The following is a 23449-nucleotide window of genomic DNA, read 5'->3' on the forward strand; positions in this document are numbered from 1 at the left end:
CCCGCCACCTGCATTATTTACAGCACAGCAGTAAACCTCCGCCTGAACGTACGCGCTCCCCCTCGTAAACCTCACAACCCACCAGACCACCTCAGACTTATGGCCCTGTGCAATAAAGACACCCAACACTCTGACAACACACAGCGGAACATCCATAACAACTTCTAACAAGGCAGAAAGACATGTACCGCCCGTGCCAGGCCCTGAAGCTTAGCCCCTCGACCTATGGCCCCGGTCAACAGGACACTGGTAATCATGCCCCGACGTATTGCCTCCAGTCCCCGCACAAGGTGCATTCCTCCTGTGTTGCATTAACCTGTTGCATAACCTATTGTAAGATTTACTGAAGAAGAGAGTACTAAAAATGCTCGAATGACTGCGGTGTGCATGGCATAGGGCTAATAAGTCAGGAAGAGACATTCATCTCTGCCACCGGCCACGATGGCCCCACAACACCGCCTGGATGAACTCCGCCACCCGGCCAGGCCCAGCCCAACCCACGAGGGCGACCAGTGACGTCCTCCAGCCAAGACCAACCACGCCGCAGCAGCACCTATAGTTAGTCGTCGCCACCCAATCCCAATGAACTTGTGCCCCCTATAGTATGTAGGTTTTGATGACGTTTTTTGTAAATATATACGCCTGTCTTTGCTATTGTCAGACAGAGCGCTCTCGGAGTTTGCAGAGTTCTTTGCATGCCCAATTCTGATTGATAAACTCCCATTTACGCTCACCCGCACTCTGTCTTGGCCTTATTCCCATTTTGGGAGAGTCCTTCATTGTCTCTCATTGCGGGGAGGATCGTGCTGTTTGGGGACGCTTGCCTTCACTATACATGGTCGTGTGGACAACAGAAAGCAGTTATTGATTATGTTTATGTAAATAGAGCGCTATTCAACCAGATCACCAAGTTTATCATTCTATTTTCTTTGAATAGTGATCATTTAATGCGGACATTTGAATTCATGATGCACGATCAGGGTAAACTATGGGTATTCCAACAACAGCTAACAAATCTGAATGTTAACCTCAGCTGAACAGATTATATTGGACAAAGCCTGACCTAGAAGCGTTAGGCGAAGATCTAATTAAAGATCATCACCGCTTTTTACAGGAAGCAGTAATTCCATTAGAATATTATGACAAAATGCATTTATTTGCTTCTTCTAGCAAACCTGGTCATAAAACATCTAATAACATCCGTCCCATTCATGCATTTGATCAGTTAATCAGACATAGAAAGTCTGTATTTCGAAAACAGAAAAGAATCTTTGCTTCTCCTGCCAAAATATCGTGATGCGGCTCTACGTAAAATAAAGACTGATTACAAAAATTGGCTTAGAGCACATAAAGCAAGCATGTATCGAAAAGATGGTAACAGTGGCTACATGTGGCTCAGACAAAAATCACCTTACAGATCTGGAAGTTAATTAACTCAAGCACAACGTGCTCACAATTATCATCCCAAATCAATGATGTATCCGAGAAATGTTGGGTTGAACATTTCACGAATATGTATGATCTTCCACAAAATAATTGCGATCATGAGTTACTTAGGTCGGTTGATTCCCCGTTTACTTTAAAATTTGATCGGAATGACATATTTTATATCAACAGTGCAAGTTCATCTAGGGCCCCGGGCCCGGATAGTTTGTCAAATTATACTCTAAAACAAAATCCAATCCTGTGGGCCAATATTCTATATGACCATGCATTACTTACTGTGAAAGCATTTCTGATGGTTGTATCTGCTTAGATTCACATGCTGTGCATAGTCCGACATCCAGTGGTCACTGCGGAGTATTGCATTTTGTTTTTCGTAGTCGAAAAGGGGACGTCGACAAGGCGTGTCTAACACTACCCCTATAGTGACGTGCAGTGTACCCACAATCCCTCACGCGTCCAGGTCCCTCTATTTGTATTTTTTCTGGCCTGAGGGAGCCTTCTATACATGAGTACAGAAAAGAGAGGGATGTAAAAAGATGTCTATGTTCCTTCTATCCAAGCGGGGAGGAAGGGTGGGCGCATGTGAATCTAAGCAGATACAGCCATCAGAAATGCTTTTACGGTAAGTAATGCATTGTCTTCTGATGTTTGTTAATCTGCTTAGAATCACATGCTGTGCATAGACTAGCGAGCAGTACCCGGAGTTGGAGGTGGGTTGTGAGAAGGAACAGTAGAGAAAAGATGTCTTAATACTGCTTGTCCCACCTGGGAATCAGATCTAGAGTGAGCATCTAGACAGTGTTTTGTAAAGCTGTGTACAGAACTCCAGGTTGCCGCTTTGCAAATGGACTCAAGGGGAACGTTTGCAATGAATGCTATGGATGCCCCAGTGCCTCGAGTAGAGTGTGCTTTTGGCTTGAAGGGTAGTTCTCTCTTAGCAAGAGAGACAGTGATGCATTGAACAATCCATCTAGAAATAGTGGACTTTGAGACTGCATCTCCTTCTCTTCCTGCTGCCACCGAGACAAAGAACTGATTAGTCTCTAAGTGGCCTAGTTCTTTCCATATAAAAAACATGACAGCTCTGCGCACATCGAGTGTTTGCAGGCTTTTTTCTCCAAATTGGAAGGGTTTTGAAAGAATTTTGGTAGTTCTATTGACTGGTTGACATGGAATTTCGATATGAATTTCGGTGCAAACCTTGGTACGTGCGTAGAACCACCTTATCTTTGTGAACTGTTACGAAGGGGTCTAGAATAGAAAGAGCCTGTAGTTCACTTAACTCTCCTAATGGAGGTGATAGCTATTAGGAAAGCAGTCTTAAGGGAGAGGTCCTTAAGAGTTGCCTTGTGCATGGGTTCAAAGGGTGAGCCCATGAGCCTGGTAAGTACCACATTAAGGTCCCAGCCGGGAGCTGGGTTTGCTATCGGAGGGTGTATTCTCTTTACCCCCTCCATGAAGGCTTTGATAACAGGGACTTTCCACCATGACACCTTAAGTTGAGAGTTGGTGTATGCAGAAAGTGCAGCTAGATGGACTTTAATAGAATTGAACACTAGACCGGAGTCCAGTAAATGGGTCAGGTACAGGACAATGTGTGTGGGAGAGCAATGGACTGGGTTGATGCTCTTACCTCTACACCAGATGACAAATCTATTCCACTTGCTAGAGTAGCAGTGGCGAGTGTTGGGTTTTCTAGCTTCTTTGAGAATGTCCATGCATCTCTGAGGGAGTTGTAAATGGCGAAATTCTAGGACCTCAGGAGACAGGCTGCTAGGTTCATGTTCTGTGGACATGGGTGTAGTGTCTTGCCCTTGTCCTGTGACAGCAAGTTGTACGGACAGGCATCTCCATCAGGCGAGCAAACCATGGTTGGCGGGCCCACATCGGAGCTATCAGCATCATGACGACTGGTTCCTGGTACATCTTGTGCACCATCTTGTTCAGCAGAGGAGTTGGTGGAAAAGCGTAAACAAATTTCCCTGACCATGGTATCCTGAGACCGTAACCCTTGGAGCGGTTCTGTGGGTATCTGGAGGCGTAATCTAGGCATTGTGAGTTCTCCAGAGTTGCAAACAGGTCTATTTCTGGGAAGCCCCATTGTGTGAAGACGTTGAAGACGATGTCTTCGTGTAACCGCCATTCGTACTCTGAGGGCAGAGGGACGTCTCTGCTGAGTTCGTCTGCTAGCAGATTGAGTTCCCCTGGTACATGTTGTGACAATAGGAACATGTGTCTGAGAGCCCACTTCCAGATGTTCTGGGACAGCTTGGACAGTCCTGGAGAGTGAGTGTCCCCTTGCTTGTTGAAGTAGTACATGGCTGTGGTGCTGTCCGTGAGGACCATCACGGTCTTCCCTTGTAGGTGTGTCTGGAAGGCTTTTAATGCCTTGAACACCGCAAGTAGCTCTAATAAGTTTATGTGTTTGGACTCTACGCTCGGAGTCCAGACTCCGTGAGCAGTCTGATGGGATAGGTGAGCTCCCCATCCTGTGAGGGATGAGTCTGTGGTTAGAGTGGCTTCCACCGCGGGGGCGGCGAATGGTTTCCCTATTACCAGGTTTTCCTCCGACCACCACCGTAGCGAGAGAACCAAGGCCTGCGAGACCACCACTAGATCGTCCCATTGTCCGCTGGCCTGACACCACTGGCTGTTGAGCCACTCCTGCATTGGGCGCATGCGCAGGCGCGTGTGAGGTACCAAATAAATGCATGACGCCATCATTCCTAGCAAGCGCATTGCTTTGCGTAGTCACCTTTCGACCGGCCACCTATTGAGGTATCTGAAACAGCATATTTTGGACCCTCTCGTTGGAGGGGAAGACGAGGCTGTCTTTGTTCGAATTAGAGCCCCTAGGAATTGTTTGATTTGGCTGGGGTCTAAGCTGGACTTCTTCTCGTTGATGGAGAAGCCCAGTTGGAATAAAAGGTCCGTCTTCTGGGTGTTTGAGAGGCATGTCTCGTAGAACTCCCCTGTTATGAGCCAATCGTCGAGGTAAGGGTATACCGGTATGGACAACATGCGCAGGTGAGCCGCTGCCACTACCTTCGTGAATACCCTCGGTGCAGACGCTATGCCGAAGGGTAGCACTCTGAACTGGTAGCGTTTGCCCTCTATCATGAACCCGAGGTATTTTCTGTGCGCTGGCAACATCAAAATATGAAAGTATGCATCTTTCATATCTAGTGTTATGTAGTCCCCCTGAGATAGCAGGGGAATTACACCTCCTGTAATGCTACCATGCGAAATTTGTGGTTTTACAAATTTGTTCGCTGGGCGCAGATCTAAAACAGGGCGCATGGTTAGGTCCTTTTTGGGTACAAGGGAGTACACTGAATAAATACCTTCCATTACCTGAGATAGGGGCACAACCTCTATTGCTCCTTTCTATAGCAGCTGTTCTAATTCTTGCAGGAGGATGACGAGGTATTCTGGTGACAGGTGTCGTCCCCTTGAGGTCTGTAGGTGGGGGACCGATTGAACTCTATACAGTACCCGTGGGCTACAGTTGACAATACCCACCGGTCTGATGTTATTCCCGCCCATGCTGAAAGGAACAATGTTATCCGGCCCCCAACCGGAGACGCATGGGAGGAGACCCGAACCTTCGGGTCATTTGGAGTTACTTGCAGGGGTGCCTCTGGGGCTGGAGCCTCTGCCCTTGCCACGGCGTTGTCCTCTTTGGTTATACTGGTTACTGGTACCCTGATTAGAGGGCCAGTTGCCCGCAGTGTAATGCTGTTGGCGTTGGCCACAAAAAAGCGCTCGTTCCCAAATCCCCGCCTGTTTGGAGGCTTTGAGATTTGGTCTAAGGACTTTATGGTGTTGAATTCTTTCTTCGCATTTTCCAGTGCATCATCCACTGCCCTTCCGAAGAGATTTGACTCTTCTATTGGCTTATTAATGAGTGACGCCTGCGTTTCTGCCTTGAAACCGGAATTGCGAAGCCAGACGTGAAGCTTCAGAATTCCCTGCACCAAAGAACGGCCAGCAGTTTCTGCCGCATCAAGAGTGTTCTTAATGATGCTCTGGTTGACCAGAGCTCCTTCTGTAACTGTAGCCAATAAGCGTGTTCTTAGAGGTTCAGGGGCTTCTTCTATGTCCTGCTTAAGCTTTCCCCATTGAGCATCGGCATAGCTTGCCAACAATGTATTATTATTGGCAATCCTAATTGAAAACGCTGCCGAGGCGGAAATTCTTTTGCCCAAGGCGTAACATTTTTTCCCTTTTGTCTGGGGGTGCCTCGCTGGTTGACAGTGGAACCCCAGCCCTCTTCCTAGTAATCACTTAGGCGTCTGGGACTGAGTGACCCCTGATATATAATGGGTCTGACTGAGAGGGTGAGAACAATTTCTCTATTCTTGGATTGACCCCTCTTACCAGCGCGGGGGTGGACAGCGATGGGGTGAGTCGTCTCTTAACCGAGGCGAGGATAGGGATACTTTGAGTAGTGGGAGGTTTTTCATTAATAATCCTTTCGACAAAATCAGTATCTGGGGTGACCTCCCCAGTTTCAACTTCAAAATGCGCTGCTGCCTTCCTCAGTAGCGCATTGAAGGTGGGCTGATCGTCTACTGGAGATGGGTTCCTGACCGGTGTGGTCTGAGGAGAAGAAATGTCTATAATGTCGGAGTCTGTAGACCCTGATGGCAGCGACTGCCAGGGCTGTAAGCCACCTTCACCTGGGTCCTCCTCGTAGCCCTCCTCACCTATGTTAGTGTAATCATGAAAACCTTCTCCCTCTTGTTGGTCTTCATTATTCACAAACTCATCCTCTTCCTGGAAGTGAGAGTCCTCTTCAGTGAGGTCGTAAGAGTTCATGTCTTCCTGTAGGTGGTTAAAGAGCTTCGGGTATTTATCCCATGGCCCCTCCTGGAGTACCTCCCTTGGCCTCTTAGGTGTCCTATTTTCGGGGATGGCCATGAACCTGTCTAGTTTGTCCATACATGACTGGAACCACTCTGCAGTCCAGTAAGGTAGGCCAGAGCGGTCTGGGAGTGAAAAGGGAGTTCCTTCTCCCTGTAGTTGCTTAGTTCTGTCCCATAGCGTCGAAGATGGCGTCCCTTCGCCGTCTGAGAAGGCTTCTCGCTGGCTAGGGTCTTCTGTCGACGGTGGGAGCTGTCCCAGCCTACCCTCCGGCGTCCTCTGCGTTTCTTTGGCCTTGTGAGCGGTTATCGACGTGTTACCCGCCGTCCGTCTCTGGCCATCTTTCGAAGCTATACGCGTGAGGCTTTCGGAGAGCAGCTTCTCCATCGAGGGATCGCTCGCCGTAGGCAGTGTAGTCTTTACTGGCGACGTACGCACTCTTTCGAGGCGCGTCGCCTGAGGATTTAGGGTTAGCGCCCTTATTTACAGAAAGCCCAGTCGCGAAAGCGGTGGCGGGGAGGGCTTGCGACCCTTACGGTCGGCGGAAGGCACCGCTGGACCCGACGTCTCCGTTGACGCTATGGCTGCCTTCGTCTTCGACGAATGCGTGCCATGGGGTATGTGCTTATGTGTTTTCCTGTGTTCGTCCTAGTCGTCGGGGTGTTCATCCCCATAAGCGGGGTGTGAGCCGGGCTTGTCGGGGCCGGGGACGGACGCCAAGGAGCGCGAACGCTCCTTCGAGTGGTCTATAACCTCCGTTGTGGAGGACGTGTAATCACTTTCCTCGTCGCATTCGGCTACGGCGGCAGTCGACGAGGAGTCAGACCTAGACATCGCATAGGCTGCCCACCTTTTGACCCTGCAGTCTTTTAAGGTTTAAGTAACTTACAGGCCGCACAGCCGTCCTCTGTGATCGAGGGGCAAGCAACAGTTACACTGTTTGTGCTTGTCCTTCCAGGTAAACTTGCCCTTGCAGCGCGGGCAAAACCTAAAGGGCGTCCTCTCCATAGCTGAGGGTATGAAATGTGATTACGACCTCGAAAGAGAGGGAGGGGAAAGAGAAAGGCATTCTTAGAGTGAACCAAAGAAATGACCACACAACCCCACTCTCCCTACTGTATTAGGCCGGCGAGGCCAGGCCACGTGTTCGGCAGCACCGAAGGATCTCCTCCGCTCGTCCCTCTGTCGAAGATCTTGCTCGGCGGAGAACAGCCTCCGCGTTGAGGGAGGGATCTATGTGTATGGTTATAAATAATAGTAAACGACCAAGGGTTGAGGAAATGATTTTGCAATGTCTCTCGAAGAGCTCTGCATAAAGGCGACCAATAACTGGGCGGAAAAAAACAATCAGAGGCACCTCGACGCGTGAGGGATTGTGGGTACACTGCACATCACTATAGGGATAGTGTTAGACACGCCTGGTCGACGTCCCCTTTTCGACTACGAAAAACAAAATGCAATACTCTGCAGTGACCACTGGATGTCGGACTATGCACAGCATGTGATTCTAAGCAGATTAACAAACATCAGAAACTAGACTTCTTTCTATTCTGGTAAAGCAAAGCATTTCTCCATTCTGGTGCAAAGCTGTGATAGTCCCCCATCTATAAGAAAGGGGACCGTATGAATCCAGCGAGCTATTGTCCAATAGCGCTTCTTGACGCACCCGGAAATTTTTTCTCCAGAATCATTCTGCGAGATCTTAATATTTGGTCTGTTAACGAAAACCGACGTGATCCATTTCAGACGGGCTTTGTAGCAGGTTTAGGTACTGCTATATACTTAATGCTATTAAAGCAGCCCATGCAATAAAACCGCAATCTCTCAACTTCGCCTTTATCGACTTTGGTGCCACATTCGATTCTGTTGATCAACAATTATTATTTAATAAATTGTCGACTTTTGGCTGCCCAATATCTCTCACTTCACTAATAAAATTACTACACTCTAACACCACAATGAGAGTAAAATTGAATTTGAATGGGCTGTTATCTGAAATCATCCACACTAAACGTGGCCTTAAATAAGGCTGCATTCTTGCATCTACTCTATTTAATTTGCTTATTTTCGACTTAGGAATAGAGTTTTTGAAAATAATTAATGATGCATCTAAACTTGGTAAGCAAATCATCGCATGGCTTCTTTATGCAGACGACCTGGTCTTAATTTCGCAAACACCAAGTGGACTTCAGTCGCTACTCATATCAGAAACAAAATGATTGTGTTCTACAAAAATTAACGGTAATTAATATATAAATATCTTGGTGTTTTGTTTAGTAACTCTACCACGAATAGACCACAACAAAGTAGTATAAGGAACAAGTTACTTACCTGTAACTGTTGTTCTCCAGCATGGGTCTGGCATGGATTCACATGCTCATGAATATTCCCCGTCGTCAGGCTGGGAATCCTCGGTAAAGAAAAAACCAGTATCAGTTTCGTTTCTGATCTGACTTTCGTAGTAATAACCAATCACTGGTCTCTGCGTCATACTGACCACAGCCAATGACTGCCCTCTACCTAAGCCCCACCTCTGGCAGCCATCTTCAGATTTGGAAGCACGTGAAGTGGCAGTATGACCAAGTGAAGAGCCGCAGAGGGGTAGGCGGGAGGGTTCGCATGTGAATCCATGCCAGACCCATGCTGGAGAACAACAGTTGCAGGTAAGTAACTTGTTCCTTCTCCAGCATGGGGTCTGGCATGGGTTCACATGCTCATGAATAAAGAATACATAGCAGTACACACATGCACAACCACGGGAGGTGGCAAAGGCTCAATATTAAGCATCTTACCTCCTCACCAGGCTCACCTCAGGCGAACAGGTTGCGCAGCACTGCTTGGCCGACCCTGGACTCCTCCCTGGAATCCCGGTCGACGCAGTAGAATTTCGTGAAGGTGTGCGTCGACCTCCACGTAGCAGCCCTGCATATGTCCAGCAGGGGCACACCAGATAGGAACGCCGTGGTAGCTGCGATCGCTCTGGTGGAATGGGCTCTCGGACGGCCAGGCAGCGGTCGGTTTGCCAACCGGTGACAGTACATGATACAGCCGGAGAGCCATCTGGAAATGGAAGCCTTCGAGAGAGCCTTCCCCTGATTGACAGGTCCAAAGTTCACAAAGAGTTGTGACGTCTTCCGAAAGCACTTCGTGCGGTCCACGTAGAACTTCAGCGCTCTAGCCACATCCAGCGAGTGCAAAGTCCTCTCAGCCGGCGACGAAGGCGACGGGAAGAACACAGGCAACACCAAGGGTTCGTTGAGATGGAAGTCCGACGGTACCTTGGGCATGAAGGAGGGGTGCGTCCTGAGCACTACCCTCGAGTCGTGAAAAGTCAAGTACGGGGCCTTGCAGGAAAGGGCCTGGATCTCTCCCACTCGTCGTGCGGAGGTGATGGCCACAAGAAACGCTGTTTTCCACGACAGGAATTTCAACGGAGCTGAGTGCAGAGGCTCGAACGGAGGTCCCATGAGCTTGGTCAGCACCACGTTGAGCTCCCACGCCGGGGCCGGAGCCTTCACCGGCGGGAACGATCTGAACAGTCCCTTCATGAACTCTTTCACCAGACGATGAGACCACAAGGACGTCCGCCCCATGGTTCTGGTGTATCGGGAGATCGCAGCAAGATGAATCTTGATGGACGCGTGTGCCAGTCCAGCTTTGGCCAGCGTCAGCAGGTACGGCAGTACTTGGGGGGCCGTAATCCGTAGAGGGTTAATCTTCTGTGCGTGGCACCAGACAGAGAACCTCTTCCATTTGTGTCCGTAGCATTTAAGAGTCGAGGACGCCCTGGCCTTTGCAAGAACCTCTCTGCAGTCGGCCGGTATGTCGTATCCTCCAAACTCTAGCGCTGCAGGAGCCAGGCCTGCAGGTTCAGCGATTTCGGGTCGTGGTGGAGGATGGCGCCTCCTTCTCTGGAGAGTAGATCCGCGTCCACCGACAGCTTGATTGGCGGGGATGCCGACAAGTCCAGAAGGTCCGGGAACCATATCTGCCTCGGCCACGCAGGTGCGATGAGGATCATCCTGCACCGTGACCTCTTGAGCTGGTTGACGAGTCGGATTAGCAGTGGCAAAGGAGGGAACGCGTAGAGGAACAGGCCCTCCCAGGGGAACGAGAAAACATCGCCCATGCTCCTCGCCTGGGGAAACCTGCTGGCGAACCTCCGGCACTTGGAGTTCGTCGCCGTCGCGAACAGGTCGATCTGGGATGTGCCCCACCGTCGGAAGAGGCGATCCACTAGATCCTGCCGTAGCTCCCACTCGTGGCACGAGCGCAGCTCCCTGCTGAGTGAGTCGGCGATGGTGTTTTTTATCCCTGCCAGATGAAACGGCACCAGAAATATCCTTTGGGCGATGGCCCAATGCCACAGGTCCTGCGCCTCCTTGGACAGTGCTGGGGACCTGGTTCCGCCCTGTTTCCTGATGTAAAACATGGTGGTGGTGTCGGTGAAGATCCTCACCACCTTGCCCTTGAGGGACGGAAGGTAGGACCTGAGGGCCCAAAACACTACACGGAGCTCCAGGACGTTGATATGTAGGGATTTCTCCGTCGGGAGCCAAAGGCCTCTTGCGTGCAGATTTTCGGTGTGCGCTCCCCACCCTTCCAGGGAGGCATCCGTGGTCACTGTCTCCTGGTGGGCTGGGGTCTGGAAGTCCAAGCCCGCCGTCAGATGCGTGCGGGTGCCCCACCACCGGATCGCTCGTCGGAAACTCTCGTCGAGCGTGATCCTTTCCTCGAAGCTGCCCGTCGTTTGGATCCAGCGCGCGTCCAGGAACTCCTGTAACGGGCGCATCCGGAGCCTGCACATGGGAATGAGGTAGATGCAGGAAGACATCATTCCGAGGAGGGACTTGATGGACCTCACCTTGGCCGCGTCGGCCACCAACATCGGCTGCACCTTGCCCAGGATGGTCCCGGTCCTCTCCTCCGACGGGGAGGCCAGAATGGACACTGTGTTGAGCCTCGCTCCCAGAAACAGAGCGTCTTGCGCGGGTACCAGGTGGGATTTGGCGTAGTTCACGGAGAATCCCAGGTCGGTGAGAAGTTGGACGGTCCTTGCCGTGTGAACCACGGCGAGCTCCCTCGTCTTGGCTCGGATGAGCCAGTCGTCCAGGTAGGGGTAGACGTGGACCCCCTCAGGGCGCAGCTGCTCCGCCACCGGTGCGAGGCACTTGGTGAATACCCTGGGTGCCGACCGTAGTCCGAAGGGGAGGGCTTTGAACTGGTAATGACGCCCTTGGACCACAAACCTGAGGAATTTTCGGTGCCCCTTTAGGATGGGAATATGGAAGTAGGCATCCTCCAAATCCAACGACGACAGGAAGTCTCCTTCCTCCAGCTGACCCAGGACGTGCTGGAGGGTGACCATCCGGAACTTCTGCGCCTTGATGAACTTGTTCAGACGTCGCAGGTCCAGGATGGGGCGCCATCCCCCCCGTCTTCTTCTTCACGAGGAAGTATCTTGAGTAGACTCCGGAGCCCCGAAGCCTCTTTGGGACGAGTTCGATGGCGCCCTTCCTGAGCATCGCTTTTACCTCCAGGAGAAGTTGAGGGACGTGAAGTTCTTTCCTGGCCACGGGGGGGGGGACGCGCGGGCACCTTCTCTGGAACTCGAGCGCGTGGCCCCGGCCCAAGGCGTCCAGCACCCAACGGTCGGTGGAGATGGACTCCCACACGCTGACGAAGCTCGCCAGCCGGCCTCCCACCGGGGTGCTTCGGTGGGGGCCCGACCCCACGGCCGGTTCAATCCTGCTTCGACGAGGCTTTGCCGCCTTGACCTCCTTGGCGACGACGGCGGGGTCCGCCAGACTTGCCTCGTCCTCTGTAGGCCTGAGACGACGAGCGGGCCGCTTGACGGTAGGTGGAGAAACCACCGCCGGAACCTTTGGAGGCGCCCTTGCCTCCGCTGCTCCGAAAGGGTGTACGTCGTTGTTGCAGAACTCCCAGGACCCGGGCCGTCTCAGTGTCCGCTTTAATGGCCTGAAGGGAATCGTCCACTGTTTTACCAAACAGGTTGTTCCCATCGAAGGGCATGTCCAGGACTCTGGTCTGAACGTCTTGACGGAAGTCCGTAGCCTTGAGCCATCCACGCCGCCTAAGGCAAACGCCGTTGCCCAACTGGCGGAACCCAGTGTCGGCGATGTCCGTCGCAACGGTAATGGCGTGGTCCGAAGCCACCTCACCTTCCTGCAGGATCTCCAGGGCCTCTGTCCTCTTGTCGTCCGGCAGGAAGTCCAGCAGGGGAGCCAGTTTGTACCAGAGCTCCCTGTCGTAGCGGGCCACGATAGCCAAGGCGTTGGCCGCTTTAATCGTCGTCGCTGCCGACGAGATGACTCTGCGTCCCATAGCGTCCAATTTCTTTCCCTCACCGTCCGGTGGGGAAGTCGATGTGGAGGCCGCACCCCCCCCGCTTTCTTCCTGGCCGCCGCGGAGACGGAGTCCGGGGTAGGCTGCGCCCGGAGGCACAGGGGGGCCGTGTCCGGGACCCGGTACTTCTTCTCGTACCGGTCTCTTCTAGCTGGCGTCGTGGAAGGGTTCTTGAGGAGGGTGAGGCCCTCATCCCAAATGTCGTCCAATAGAGGCACTGAGAGGACCGTCTTCCTCTTGGCCTCGCGCCGCTGATAAAGGAAACCTTCCTTCTTCTCCTCAGGGCAGAGTTGAAAAAGCTCGGATGCCCTGGTGATCATGGAGTGGAACGATCCAATCTCGTCGGGCGGAGAAGCCCTGGTGGGAGGCGACGACGGTACATCCTCGTCGTATACCTCGTCGTCCGTACCCGTCGCTGCCGTGTCAGTCCCCGTATCATCCCCTCGGGTGGACGGGGAGGAGGGCTGGACGGGGCGCGACGGCTGAAAAGGAGGTGGAGGGTGGATCCTTCTTTTCTTAGGGGGAACACCAGAAGGTCCCAGTTCTGGGTCCCCCGACGGGAGAGGTTCCTCCGTCGGTAACGGTAGCCTCGTCCTTATCTCAGTGCATAAGGACTGTATGGCCAACAAAATGGCCGCCGAGTTGTCTCGCGGCGCTGGCAGAGGGGAATCCGACGGGCAACGTCACCTGCGTCGGGATCCATCCCGACGGGCCGGTCTTCTTCCACGCCGAGGCCGTGGCTTAAGACCTCGACCAGTTCCTCCTCCGAGGTTGAAGCCGAATCTACGACGACGCCCTGCCCCCCCTTTCTCTTCCCCTCGGGGGATTTCACGGGGGTCCTATCGATGGGCACAAAAGAGGACTCCCTCCGAGGTGGCAGGGAGACTGAGCCCCGAGGTCGCCACCACTGGTGTAGCCTGCACAGGCTGTGCCAGGGCCGCCGTGACAGTTTCGATAGAGGGCTTGGCCGGATGGATTAAGGCCTTCACCACCTTAGGTGCGCTCACTGCCTTATTCTTGAGGGGGGGACACCGCCTCGCTCCCCCTCGGCCTTCGAGCTCGACCGGGGCCTCTCCAGGAGCTTCGCCGGGTACTCGGCCTTCCTCTTACCCGACCCAGAGCGTTGGGCTTGTGGTTGGGTGCCGGGGAGGGTGCGCCCTGCCTGGCGCCCGTAGAGCCGACCGTTCGGTGCTCCCGGTGCCAGCGGACTCGCGGTGCTTGGCCTTATGTTGGACCCCCGTCGCCGGGGCGTCCTCAAAGGTCTTAGAAGACCGCTCAGATTTCTTCTTCTTCTCGCCGGACGGGCTCTTCCCTTCTAGCCAGTTGGCGAGACGTTTATGGCGGTCCTTCATGGTCCGCTCCGACATGTTGCCGCAAAACGCACAGTCCTTCTCCACGTGCGTCTTGTCCTCATGTAGGCAGTAGAGACAAAAAGAGTGCTCGTCCTCCTTGAAGACGTTCTGCAGCTGGCATCCAGGGCAGACCCTGAACAGCTTTCCGGGCGTCGAGCTTCCCTTCTCCTGGGCCATGACCGGGCCTGAGAAACTTCTGGAGTCCTCCAAAAGCGTAGCTCGACGAATCTTCACCCTTGAGGGGCGCAGACGAATCCGACACGGGTCCCCGTTGATCGGATAGAGTGTCGGTGGAGCTTGAGGCTCTTTTGACCGAAAAAAAACGAAGTTTTTGAGAAAAAAACGTGAAAAAATAGCACTAACGCTCGAGAGCAATAGCACGAGGATCCCAACACATGAACGTGCGGTAAAAATCTGAAGATGGCTGCCAGAGGTGGGGCTTAGGTAGAGGGCAGTCATTGGCTGTGGTCAGTATGACGCAGAGACCAGTGATTGGTTATTACTACGAAAGTCAGATCAGAAACGAAACTGATACTGGTTTTTTCTTTACCGAGGATTCCCAGCCTGACGACGGGGAATATTCATGAGCATGTGAATCCATGCCAGACCCCATGCTGGAGAAACAGAAAACTTTTATCTTTAATTTCGCAGGCCAAAATACTTCTAGCTAAGTTTGGTAAGTTCTCCTGTTCCCGTAAGTTCTCCTGTTCCCATGTTCTTACATTTTACCAACAAAAGGTAATTCCCATTATTATTTATGGAGCAGAAACTTTGACTCCTCAAAAACGAGAGTATTGGGATAAGATGGAAGCTCAATTTTGGAAAAAATACTTAATCTTCCCAATTCGAATCCAAATGCTCTTTTGCGTTTCGAAGTGGGTACTTTTTCAATACACATTCAAGTAGTTTGGAAAAGATGCAGTCTCCTTCGAAAATGTTTTTGTTCTGACAACAAATAATGTGTTGGAAACATGGAACAAGTTACTTACCTGTAACTGTTGTTCTCCAGCATGGGTCTGGCATGGATTCACATGCTCATGAATATTCCCCGTCGTCAGGCTGGGAATCCTCGGTAAAGAAAAAACCAGTATCAGTTTCGTTTCTGATCTGTCTTTCGTAGTAATAACCAATCACTGGTCTCTGCGTCATACTGACCACAGCCAATGACTGCCCTCTACCTAAGCACCGCCTCTGGCAGCCATCTTCAGATTTGGAAGCACGTGAAGTGGCAGTATGACCAAGTGAAGAGCCGCAGAGGGGTAGGCGGGAGGGTTCGCATGTGAATCCATACCAGACCCATGCTGGAGAACAACAGTTACAGGTAAGTAACTTGTTCCTTCTCCAGCATGGGGTCTGGCATGGATTCACATGCTCATGAATAAAGAATACATAGCAGTACACACATGCACAACCACGGGAGGTGGCAAAGGCTCAACATTAAGCATCACATCAACTCAACATTAAGCATCTTACCTCCTCACCAGGCCCACCTCAGGCGAACAGGTTGCGCAGCACTGCTTGGCCGACCCTGGACTCCTCCCTGGAATCCCGGTCGACGCAGTAGAATTTCGTGAAGGTGTGCGTCGACCTCCACGTAGCAGCCCTGCATATGTCCAGCAGGGGCACACCAGATAGGAACGCCGTGGTAGCTGCGATCGCTCTGGTGGAATGGGCTCTCGGACGGCCAGGCAGCGGTCGGTTTGCCAACCGGTGACAGTACATGATACAGCCGGAGAGCCATCTGGAGATGGAAGCCTTCGAGAGAGCCTTCCCCTGATTGACAGGTCCAAAGTTCACAAAGAGTTGTGACGTCTTCCGAAAACCTTTCGTGCGGTCCACGTAGAACTTCAGCGCTCTAGCTACATCCAGCGAGTGCAAAGTCCTCTCAGCCGGCGACGAAGGCGACGGGAAGAACACAGGTAACACCAAGGGTTCGTTGAGATGAAAGTCCGACGGTACCTTGGGCATGAAGGAGGGGTGCGTCCTGAGCACTACCCTCGTGTCGTGGAAAGTCAAGTACGGGGCCTTGCAGGAAAGGGCCTGGATCTCTCCCACTCGTCGTGCGGAGGTGATGGCCACGAGAAAAGCTGTTTTCCACGATAGAAACTTCAACGGGGCCGAGTGCAGAGGCTCGAACGGAGGTCCCATGAGTTTGGTCAGCACCACGTTGAGCTCCCACGCCGGGGCCGGAGCCTTCACCGGCGGGAACGATCTGAACAGTCCCTTCATGAACTCTTTCACCAGACGATGAGACCACAAGGACGTCCGGCCCGTGGTTCTGGTGTATCGGGAGATCGCAGCAAGATGAATCTTGATGGACGCGTGTGCCAGACCAGCTTTGGCCAGCGTCAGCAGGTACGGCAGCACTTGGGGAGCCGTAATCCGTAGAGGGTTAATCTTCTGTGCGTGGCACCAGACAGAAAACCTCTTCCATTTGTGTCCGTAGCATTTAAGAGTCGAGGACGCCCTGGCCTTTGCAAGAACCTCTCTGCAATTGGCCGGTATGTCGTATCCTCCAAACTCTAGCGCTGCAGGAGCCAGGCCTGCAAGTTCAGCGACTTCGGGTCGTGGTGGAGGATGGCGCCTCCTTCCCTGGAGAGTAGATCCGCGTCCGCCGGCAGCTTGATTGGCGGGGACGCCGACAAGTCCAGAAGGTCCGGGAACCATATCTGCCTCGGCCACGCAGGTGCGACGAGGATCATCCTGCACCGTGACCTCTTGAGCTGGTTGACGAGCCGGATTAGCAGAGGCAAGGGAGGGAACGCGTAGAGGAACAGGCCCTCCCAGGGGAACGAGAAAGCATCGCCCATGCTCCTCGTCTGGGGAAACCTGCTGGCGAACCTCCGGCACTTGGTGTTCGTCGCCGTCGCGAACAGGTCGATCTGGGGTGTGCCCCACCGTCGGAAGAGGCGATCCACCAGATCCTGCCGTAGTTCCCACTCGTGGCACGAGCGCAGCTCCCTGCTGAGTGAGTCGGCAATGGTGTTTTTTATCCCTGCCAGATGAAACGGCACCAGAAGAATCCCTTGGGCGACGGCCCAATGCCACAGGTCCTGCGCCTCCTTGGACAGCGCTGGGGACCTGGTTCCGCCCTGTTTCCTGATGTAAAACATGGTGGTGGTGTTGTCGGTGAAGATCCTCACCACCTTGCCCTTGAGGGACGGAAGGAAGGACCTGAGGGCCCAAAACACTGCACGGAGCTCCAGGACGTTGATATGCAGGGACTTCTCCGTCGGGAGCCAGAGTCCCCTTGCGTGCAGATTTTCGGTGTGCGCTCCCCACCCTTCTAGGGAGGCATCCGTGGTCACAGTCACCTGGTGGGCTGGGGTCTGGAAGTCCATGCCCGCCGTCAGATGCGCGCGGGTGCCCCACCACCGTATCGCTCGTCGGAAACTCTCGTCGAGCTTGATCCTTTCCTCGAAGCTGCCCGTCGTCTGGATCCAGTGCGCATCCAGGAACTCTTGCAACGGGCGCATCCGGAGCCTGCACATGGGAATGAGGTAGATGCAGGAAGACATCATCCCGAGGAGGGACTTGATGGACCTCACCTTGGCCGCGTCGGCCACCAACATCCGTTGCACCTTGCCCAGGATGGTCCTGGTCCTCTCCTCCGACGGGGAGGCCAGAAGGGACACTGTGTCGAGCCTCGCTCCCAGAAACAGTGCGACTTGCGCGGGCACCAGGTGGGATTTGGCGTAGTTCACGGAGAATCCCAGGTCCGTGAGGAGTTGGACGGTCCTTGCCGTGTGGACCACGGCGAGCTCCCTCGTCTTGGCGCGGATGAGCCAGTCGTCCAGGTAGGGGTAGACGTGAATCCCCTCGCGGCGCAGCTGCGCCGCCACCGGTGCGAGGCACTTGGTGAAAACCCTGGGTGCCGACCGCAGTCCGAAGGGAAGGGCTTTGAACTGGTAATGACGCCCTTGGACCACGAATCTGAGGAATTTTCGGTGCCCCTTTAGGATGGGAATGTGGAAGTAGGCATCCTCCAAATCCAACGACGATAGGAAGTCTCCTTCCTCCAGCTGACCCAGGACGTGCTGGAGGGTGACCATCCGGAACTTCTGCGCCTTGATGAACTTGTTCAGGCGTCGCAGGTCCAGGATGGGGCGCCGTCCTCCCGTCTTCTTCTTCACGAGGAAGTAACGCGAGTAGACTCCGGAGCCCCGAAGCCTCTTTGGGACGAGTTCGATGGCGCCCTTTCTGAGCATCGCCTTTACCTCCAGGAGAAGTTGAGGGACGTGAAGTTCTTTCCTGGCCACGGGGGGGACGCGCGGGCACCTTCTTTGAAACTCGAGCGCGTGGCCCCGGGCCAGGGCGTCCAGCACCCAACGGTCGGTGGAGATGGACTCCCACACGCTGACGAAGCCCGCCAGCCGGCCTCCCACCGGGGTGCTTCGGTGGGGGCCCGACCCCACGGCCGGTTCAATCCTGCTTGGACGCGGCCTTGCCGCCTTGGCCTCCTTGGCGACGACGGCGGGGTCCGCCAGACTTGCCTCGTCCTCTGTAGGCCTCTTGCGACGACGAGCGGGCCGCTTAACGGTAGGAAGCGAAACCGCCGCCGGAACCTTTGGAGGCGCCCTTGCCTCCGCCGCTCCGAAAGGGCGTCCGCCGTTGCTGCAGTACTCCAAGGGCCCGGGCCGTCTCAGTATCCGCCTTGATGGCCTGAAGGGAATCGTCCACTGTCTTCCCAAACAGGTTGTTCCCGTCGAAGGGCATGTCCAGGACCCTGGTCTGGACGTCCTGCCGAAAGTCCGTAGCCTTGAGCCATCCGCGACGTCGAAGGCAAACGCCGTTGCCCATCTGGCGGAACCCAGTGTCGGCGATGTCCGTCGCCACGGTGATGGCGTGGTCCGAGGCCACCTCACCTTCCTGCAGGATCTCAAGGGCCTCCGCCCTCTTGTCGTCCGGCAGAAAATCCAGCAGGGGAGCTATCTTGTACCAGAGTTCCCTGTCGTAGCGGGCCACGATAGCCAAGGCGTTGGCCGCTTTAATCGTCGTCGCCGCCGACGAGATGACTCTGCGTCCCATGGCATCCAATTTCTTTCCCTCGCCGTCCGGCGGGGAAGTCGACGTGGAGGCAGCACCCCCCCCCCCCGCTTTCTTCCTGGCTGCCGCGGAGACGACGGAGTCCGGGGTAGGCTGCGCCCGGAGGCATAGGGGGGCCGAGTCCGGGACCCGGTACTTTTTCTCGTACCGGTCTCTTTTCGCTGGCGTCGTGGAAGGGTTCTTGAGGAGGGAAAGGCCCTCATCCCAAATGTCGTCCAACAGAGGCACTGCGAGGACCGTCTTCCTCTTGGTCTCGCGCCGTTGGTAAAGGAAGCCTTCCTTTTTCTTCTCCTCAGGGCAGAGTTGGAAAAGCTCGGATGCCCTGGCGATCATTGAGTGGAACGATCCAATCTCGTCGGGCGGAGAAGCCCTGGTGGGAGGCGACGGCGGAAAATCCTCGTCGTATGCCTCGTCGACCGTACCCGTCGCTGCCGTGTCAGTCCCCGTATCATCCCCTCGGGTGGACGGGGAGGAGGGCTGGACGGGGCGCGACGGTTGAAAAGGAGGCGGTGGATGAATCCTTTTCTTGGTAGGGGGAACACCAGAAGGTCCCGGTTCTGGATCCCCCGACGGGAGAGGTTCCTCCGTCGGTAACGGTAGTCTCGTCCTTATCTCGGAGCATAAGGACTGTATAGCCAACAAAATGGCCGCTGAGTTGTCTTGCGGCGCTGGCAGAGGGGAATCCGACGGGCGAGCAGGGGCCCCGTCGGTATCCTCGACGATGTCGTCGTCGTCACCTGCGTCGGGGCCCATTCCGACGGGCTGGTCTTGTTCCACGCCTAGGCCGTGGCTTAAGACCTCGATCAGTTCCTCTTCTGAGGTTGAGGCCGAATCTACGACGACGCCCTGCCCCCCCTTCTTCCCCACGGAGAGTTTCACGGGGGTCCTATCGATGGGCACGAAAGAAGACTCCCTCCGAGGAGGCAGGGAGATTCTGGGCCCCGAGGCCGCCACCACTGGTGCAGCCTCCACAGGCTGGGCCAGGGCCGCCGCGACCGTTTCGATAGAGGGCTTGGTCGAATGGATCAAGGCCTTCACCACCTTAGGTGCGCTCACCGCCTTATCCTTGAGGGAGGGGGCACTGCCACGCTCCTCCTCTGCCTTAGAGCTCGACCGGGGTCTCTCCAGGAGCTTCGCCGGGTGCTCGGCCTTCCTCTTACCCGACCCAGAGCGTTGGCTCGTGGTTGATGGTGCCGGGGAGGGTGCGCCCTGCCTGGCGCCCGTAGAGCCCGACCGTTCGGCGCTCCCGGTGCCAGCGGACTCGCGGTGCTTGGCCTTATGTTGGGCCCCCGTCGCCGGGGCGCCCTCAAAGGTCTTAGAAGACCGCTCAGATTTCTTCTTCTTCTCGCCAGACGGGCTCTTACCCTCCAGCCAGCTGGCGAGACGTTGATGGCGGTCCTTCATGGTCCGTTCCGACATGTTGCCGCAAAACGCACAGTCCTTCTCCACGTGCGTCTTGTCCCCATGAAGGCAGTAAAGGCAGAAAGAGTGTTCGTCCTCCTTGAAGACATTCTGCAGCTGGCATCCAGGGCAGGCCCTGAACAGCTTTCCGGGCGTCGAGCTTCCCTTCTCCTGGGCCATCTCCGAGACCGGGCCTGAGAAGCTTCTGGAGTCCTCCGAAGTGTAGCTCGACGAAATCTTCACCCTTGAGGGGCACAGATGAATCCGACACGGGTCCCCGTTGATCGGATGTAGGATCGGTGGAGCTTGAGGCTCTTTTGACCGAAAGAATCGAAGTTTTTGTGAAAAAGCGCGAAAAAATAGCACTAACGCTCGAGAGCAATAGCACGAGGATCCCAACACATGAACGTGCGGTAAAAATCTGAAGATGGCTGCCAGAGGCGGTGCTTAGGTAGAGGGCAGTCATTGGCTGTGGTCAGTATGACGCAGAGACCAGTGATTGGTTATTACTACGAAAGACAGATCAGAAACGAAACCGATACTGGTTTTTTCTTTACCGAGGATTCCCAGCCTGACGACGGGGAATATTCATGAGCATGTGAATCCATGCCAGACCCCATGCTGGAGAATAGCAGACTACCTTTTGCGTTCTTAACATTTGTTTCCAACAAAATGGAAAACTATTGTCTAGGACAATATGAGTGAAGCAAATGTATCATTGGATTTGCTATTTAACAATCCAAACAGGGCAAAATTGAAGTTATTTCAATTTGATTGGCAATATACTCAGCAAAAATGTCTAGAACTAAAAGACTTCGACAGAGCACTGAAATTTCGTCGGGCGGCTGAATATCTATTGAAGTGTCCTTCGGCCACATTGAGAAATCAAATTATAAGATTCTGCTTGAATTTATGGCCAACAAATCAAATATTAAGAAGAGGCTTAATTAAAGCAGAAGTTGCACAATGTCGATTCTGTAAACTTGTTGGAATGGAAGAGACTCTTAAACATATACTGATTGTTTGTGTTGCAAAGAAATGATCTTCCATAAACTAATACGATCGCACTATGTATCACGCTCTGCCAATGAATTATGGTATGAATTGTTTACTACATCTAAATGAATTGTTTACTACATCTAAAATTTCAATAAGAATAGCTACTATGCAGTTTCTAAAATCAATTTTGCATACAGATGAAATTATCATTGGAACTTTATGTTGAATTATTGTAGCAATGAGATTGGTGTTATTTAATTAGTTAATGATTATGTATATGAATGAAATCTTTCATGAATGTAACTTGTAATCTTGCAAATAATGTCATCTGTGTTTATCTATGTAATTTTGTTTCTCCCTTTTGGGAAATTCTGAAAATACTGAAACGATATTTAGTATACTAGGATGATTGAGAATGGAAATTTTGTATTTTAATGAACCAATGGATCTGTTTTGAAAGGTTAATTTATTTTAACCAACCAAAATAATAATTAAAAAAAAATCTAGCCAACTATTACTCTTAAGGAGATCTTAAAAGTAAAGAAATGCAATGCATGTGTACTAGTAATTTGAAAGAAATACACAAAATATAAACAATGTGCGCTTTTCTTAGAATAGACTAGACCCCTTAAGTTTATTCTGGCTTCAGCATGCTTTTGGCTTCAGAACCTCTGCTCCATCCTAAACCGTACCTGTAAAGCCACCATCTGCAATGTTGAACATAAACCGCTGTTTGGCAGCAGCTGCAGCCTTCTTCTGCTTCTCCTCAGTTGCCTCCTTTGGAGTTTCACCATTGGGCAACTTTAGGTCCTTATCCTTCTCCTCTTTCTCTTTTTCTTCCCCTTTCTCATCTGGAACAAGATAAAATACTAGGTCATGCCCCCTGTATAGGACCATCTTCATTTAAATTTGTAGCGCTTCATTTAAAAACAAATCCCTTCGCGGTGCTTGAGGTTAAGGGGAGGGACCAAAGTTCAGATATGGAAAAAATGGGAGTGCTTTTATGCGTGTGTGTATTTCGGCCATTACACAAGGCCCTGCTAGTCACCCATGTCTGAATGGCAAGTGTGTTAGGACTTTTTTTCTAAAGGGCTTCATAAACCATACATCTGAGACAGTGCGCATGCTTAACTCTTAGTATAAGGCTGTACCACCTGAGACCATTTGATAGCGTAGACAGAGCAGCCGGCCTTATTTTAGGAAGGAGAGGGGGCTGTAGCCTGGTACAAAGAAATTGTACCATACATATGGTCCAAAGAATCATTGAAAGACTATTATAAAATTAGTGTTTTTTTTAAATAAATACAAGTGGGCCAAGATAAATCTTGATTAACCAATGTTATATAAGAATGTATGTAGCCACTGCACGAGACTACACAACTCTTATCTGCTTAGTATTAGGCAAGGAAAAAGTTACTTACCTGTAACTGGTTTTCTCCAGCATGGGTCTGGCATGGATTCACATACTCCTGAATATTCCCCCCATCAGGATGGTTAAAAGAAAGAACAGTTTCACTTAAATTGTATTTTTCCTCTAAACCAATCACTGAGCACTGGGTCATACTGCCCCCAGCCAATGACTGCTCTCTCCCTAAGCCCCTCCTCTGGCAGCCATCTTCAGATTTGGTTAGCACGTAAAGCGACAGTATGACCAAGAAGAGCCACAAGGGGGACGGCAGGAGGGTTCGCATGTGAATCCATGCCATACCCATGCTGGAGAACAGTCACAGGTAAGTAACTTGTACCTTCTCAAGCATGGGATCTGGCATGGATTCACATGCTCATGAAGAATACATAGCAGTACAATATTACACAACCACGGGAGGTGGCACGGCTCAACAGAAGGAATTACTCTTCCCTCTGGAACAGGCTCACCTTCAAGCGAACAGGCTGCGTAGCTCCCTGGAATCCCTGTCGACGCAATAGAATCTCATGACGGTGTGCATAGACCTCCATGTAGCAGCCCTGCAGAT

The 23449-nt window shown here is 52.7% G+C and overlaps 1 protein-coding gene across 2 annotated transcripts in view; it reads right to left on the reverse strand.

Moving 5' to 3' along the window:
• CHD4 (chromodomain helicase DNA binding protein 4) overlaps nt 1-23449 on the reverse strand; it is a 497532-nt gene that overhangs the window by 84857 nt on the left and 389226 nt on the right. For both annotated transcript variants that reach the window (XM_069650684.1, XM_069650685.1), the window contains exon 35: nt 22169-22327. In XM_069650684.1, the coding sequence (XP_069506785.1) occupies nt 22169-22327 (159 nt within the window). The remainder of the gene's footprint in view (nt 1-22168; nt 22328-23449) is intronic.

The sequence above is a fragment of the Ambystoma mexicanum genome, chromosome 3p (genome assembly GCF_040938575.1).
Source record: "Ambystoma mexicanum isolate Mex_15411 chromosome 3p, UKY_AmexF1_1, whole genome shotgun sequence".
NCBI lineage: Eukaryota > Metazoa > Chordata > Amphibia > Caudata > Ambystomatidae > Ambystoma > Ambystoma mexicanum.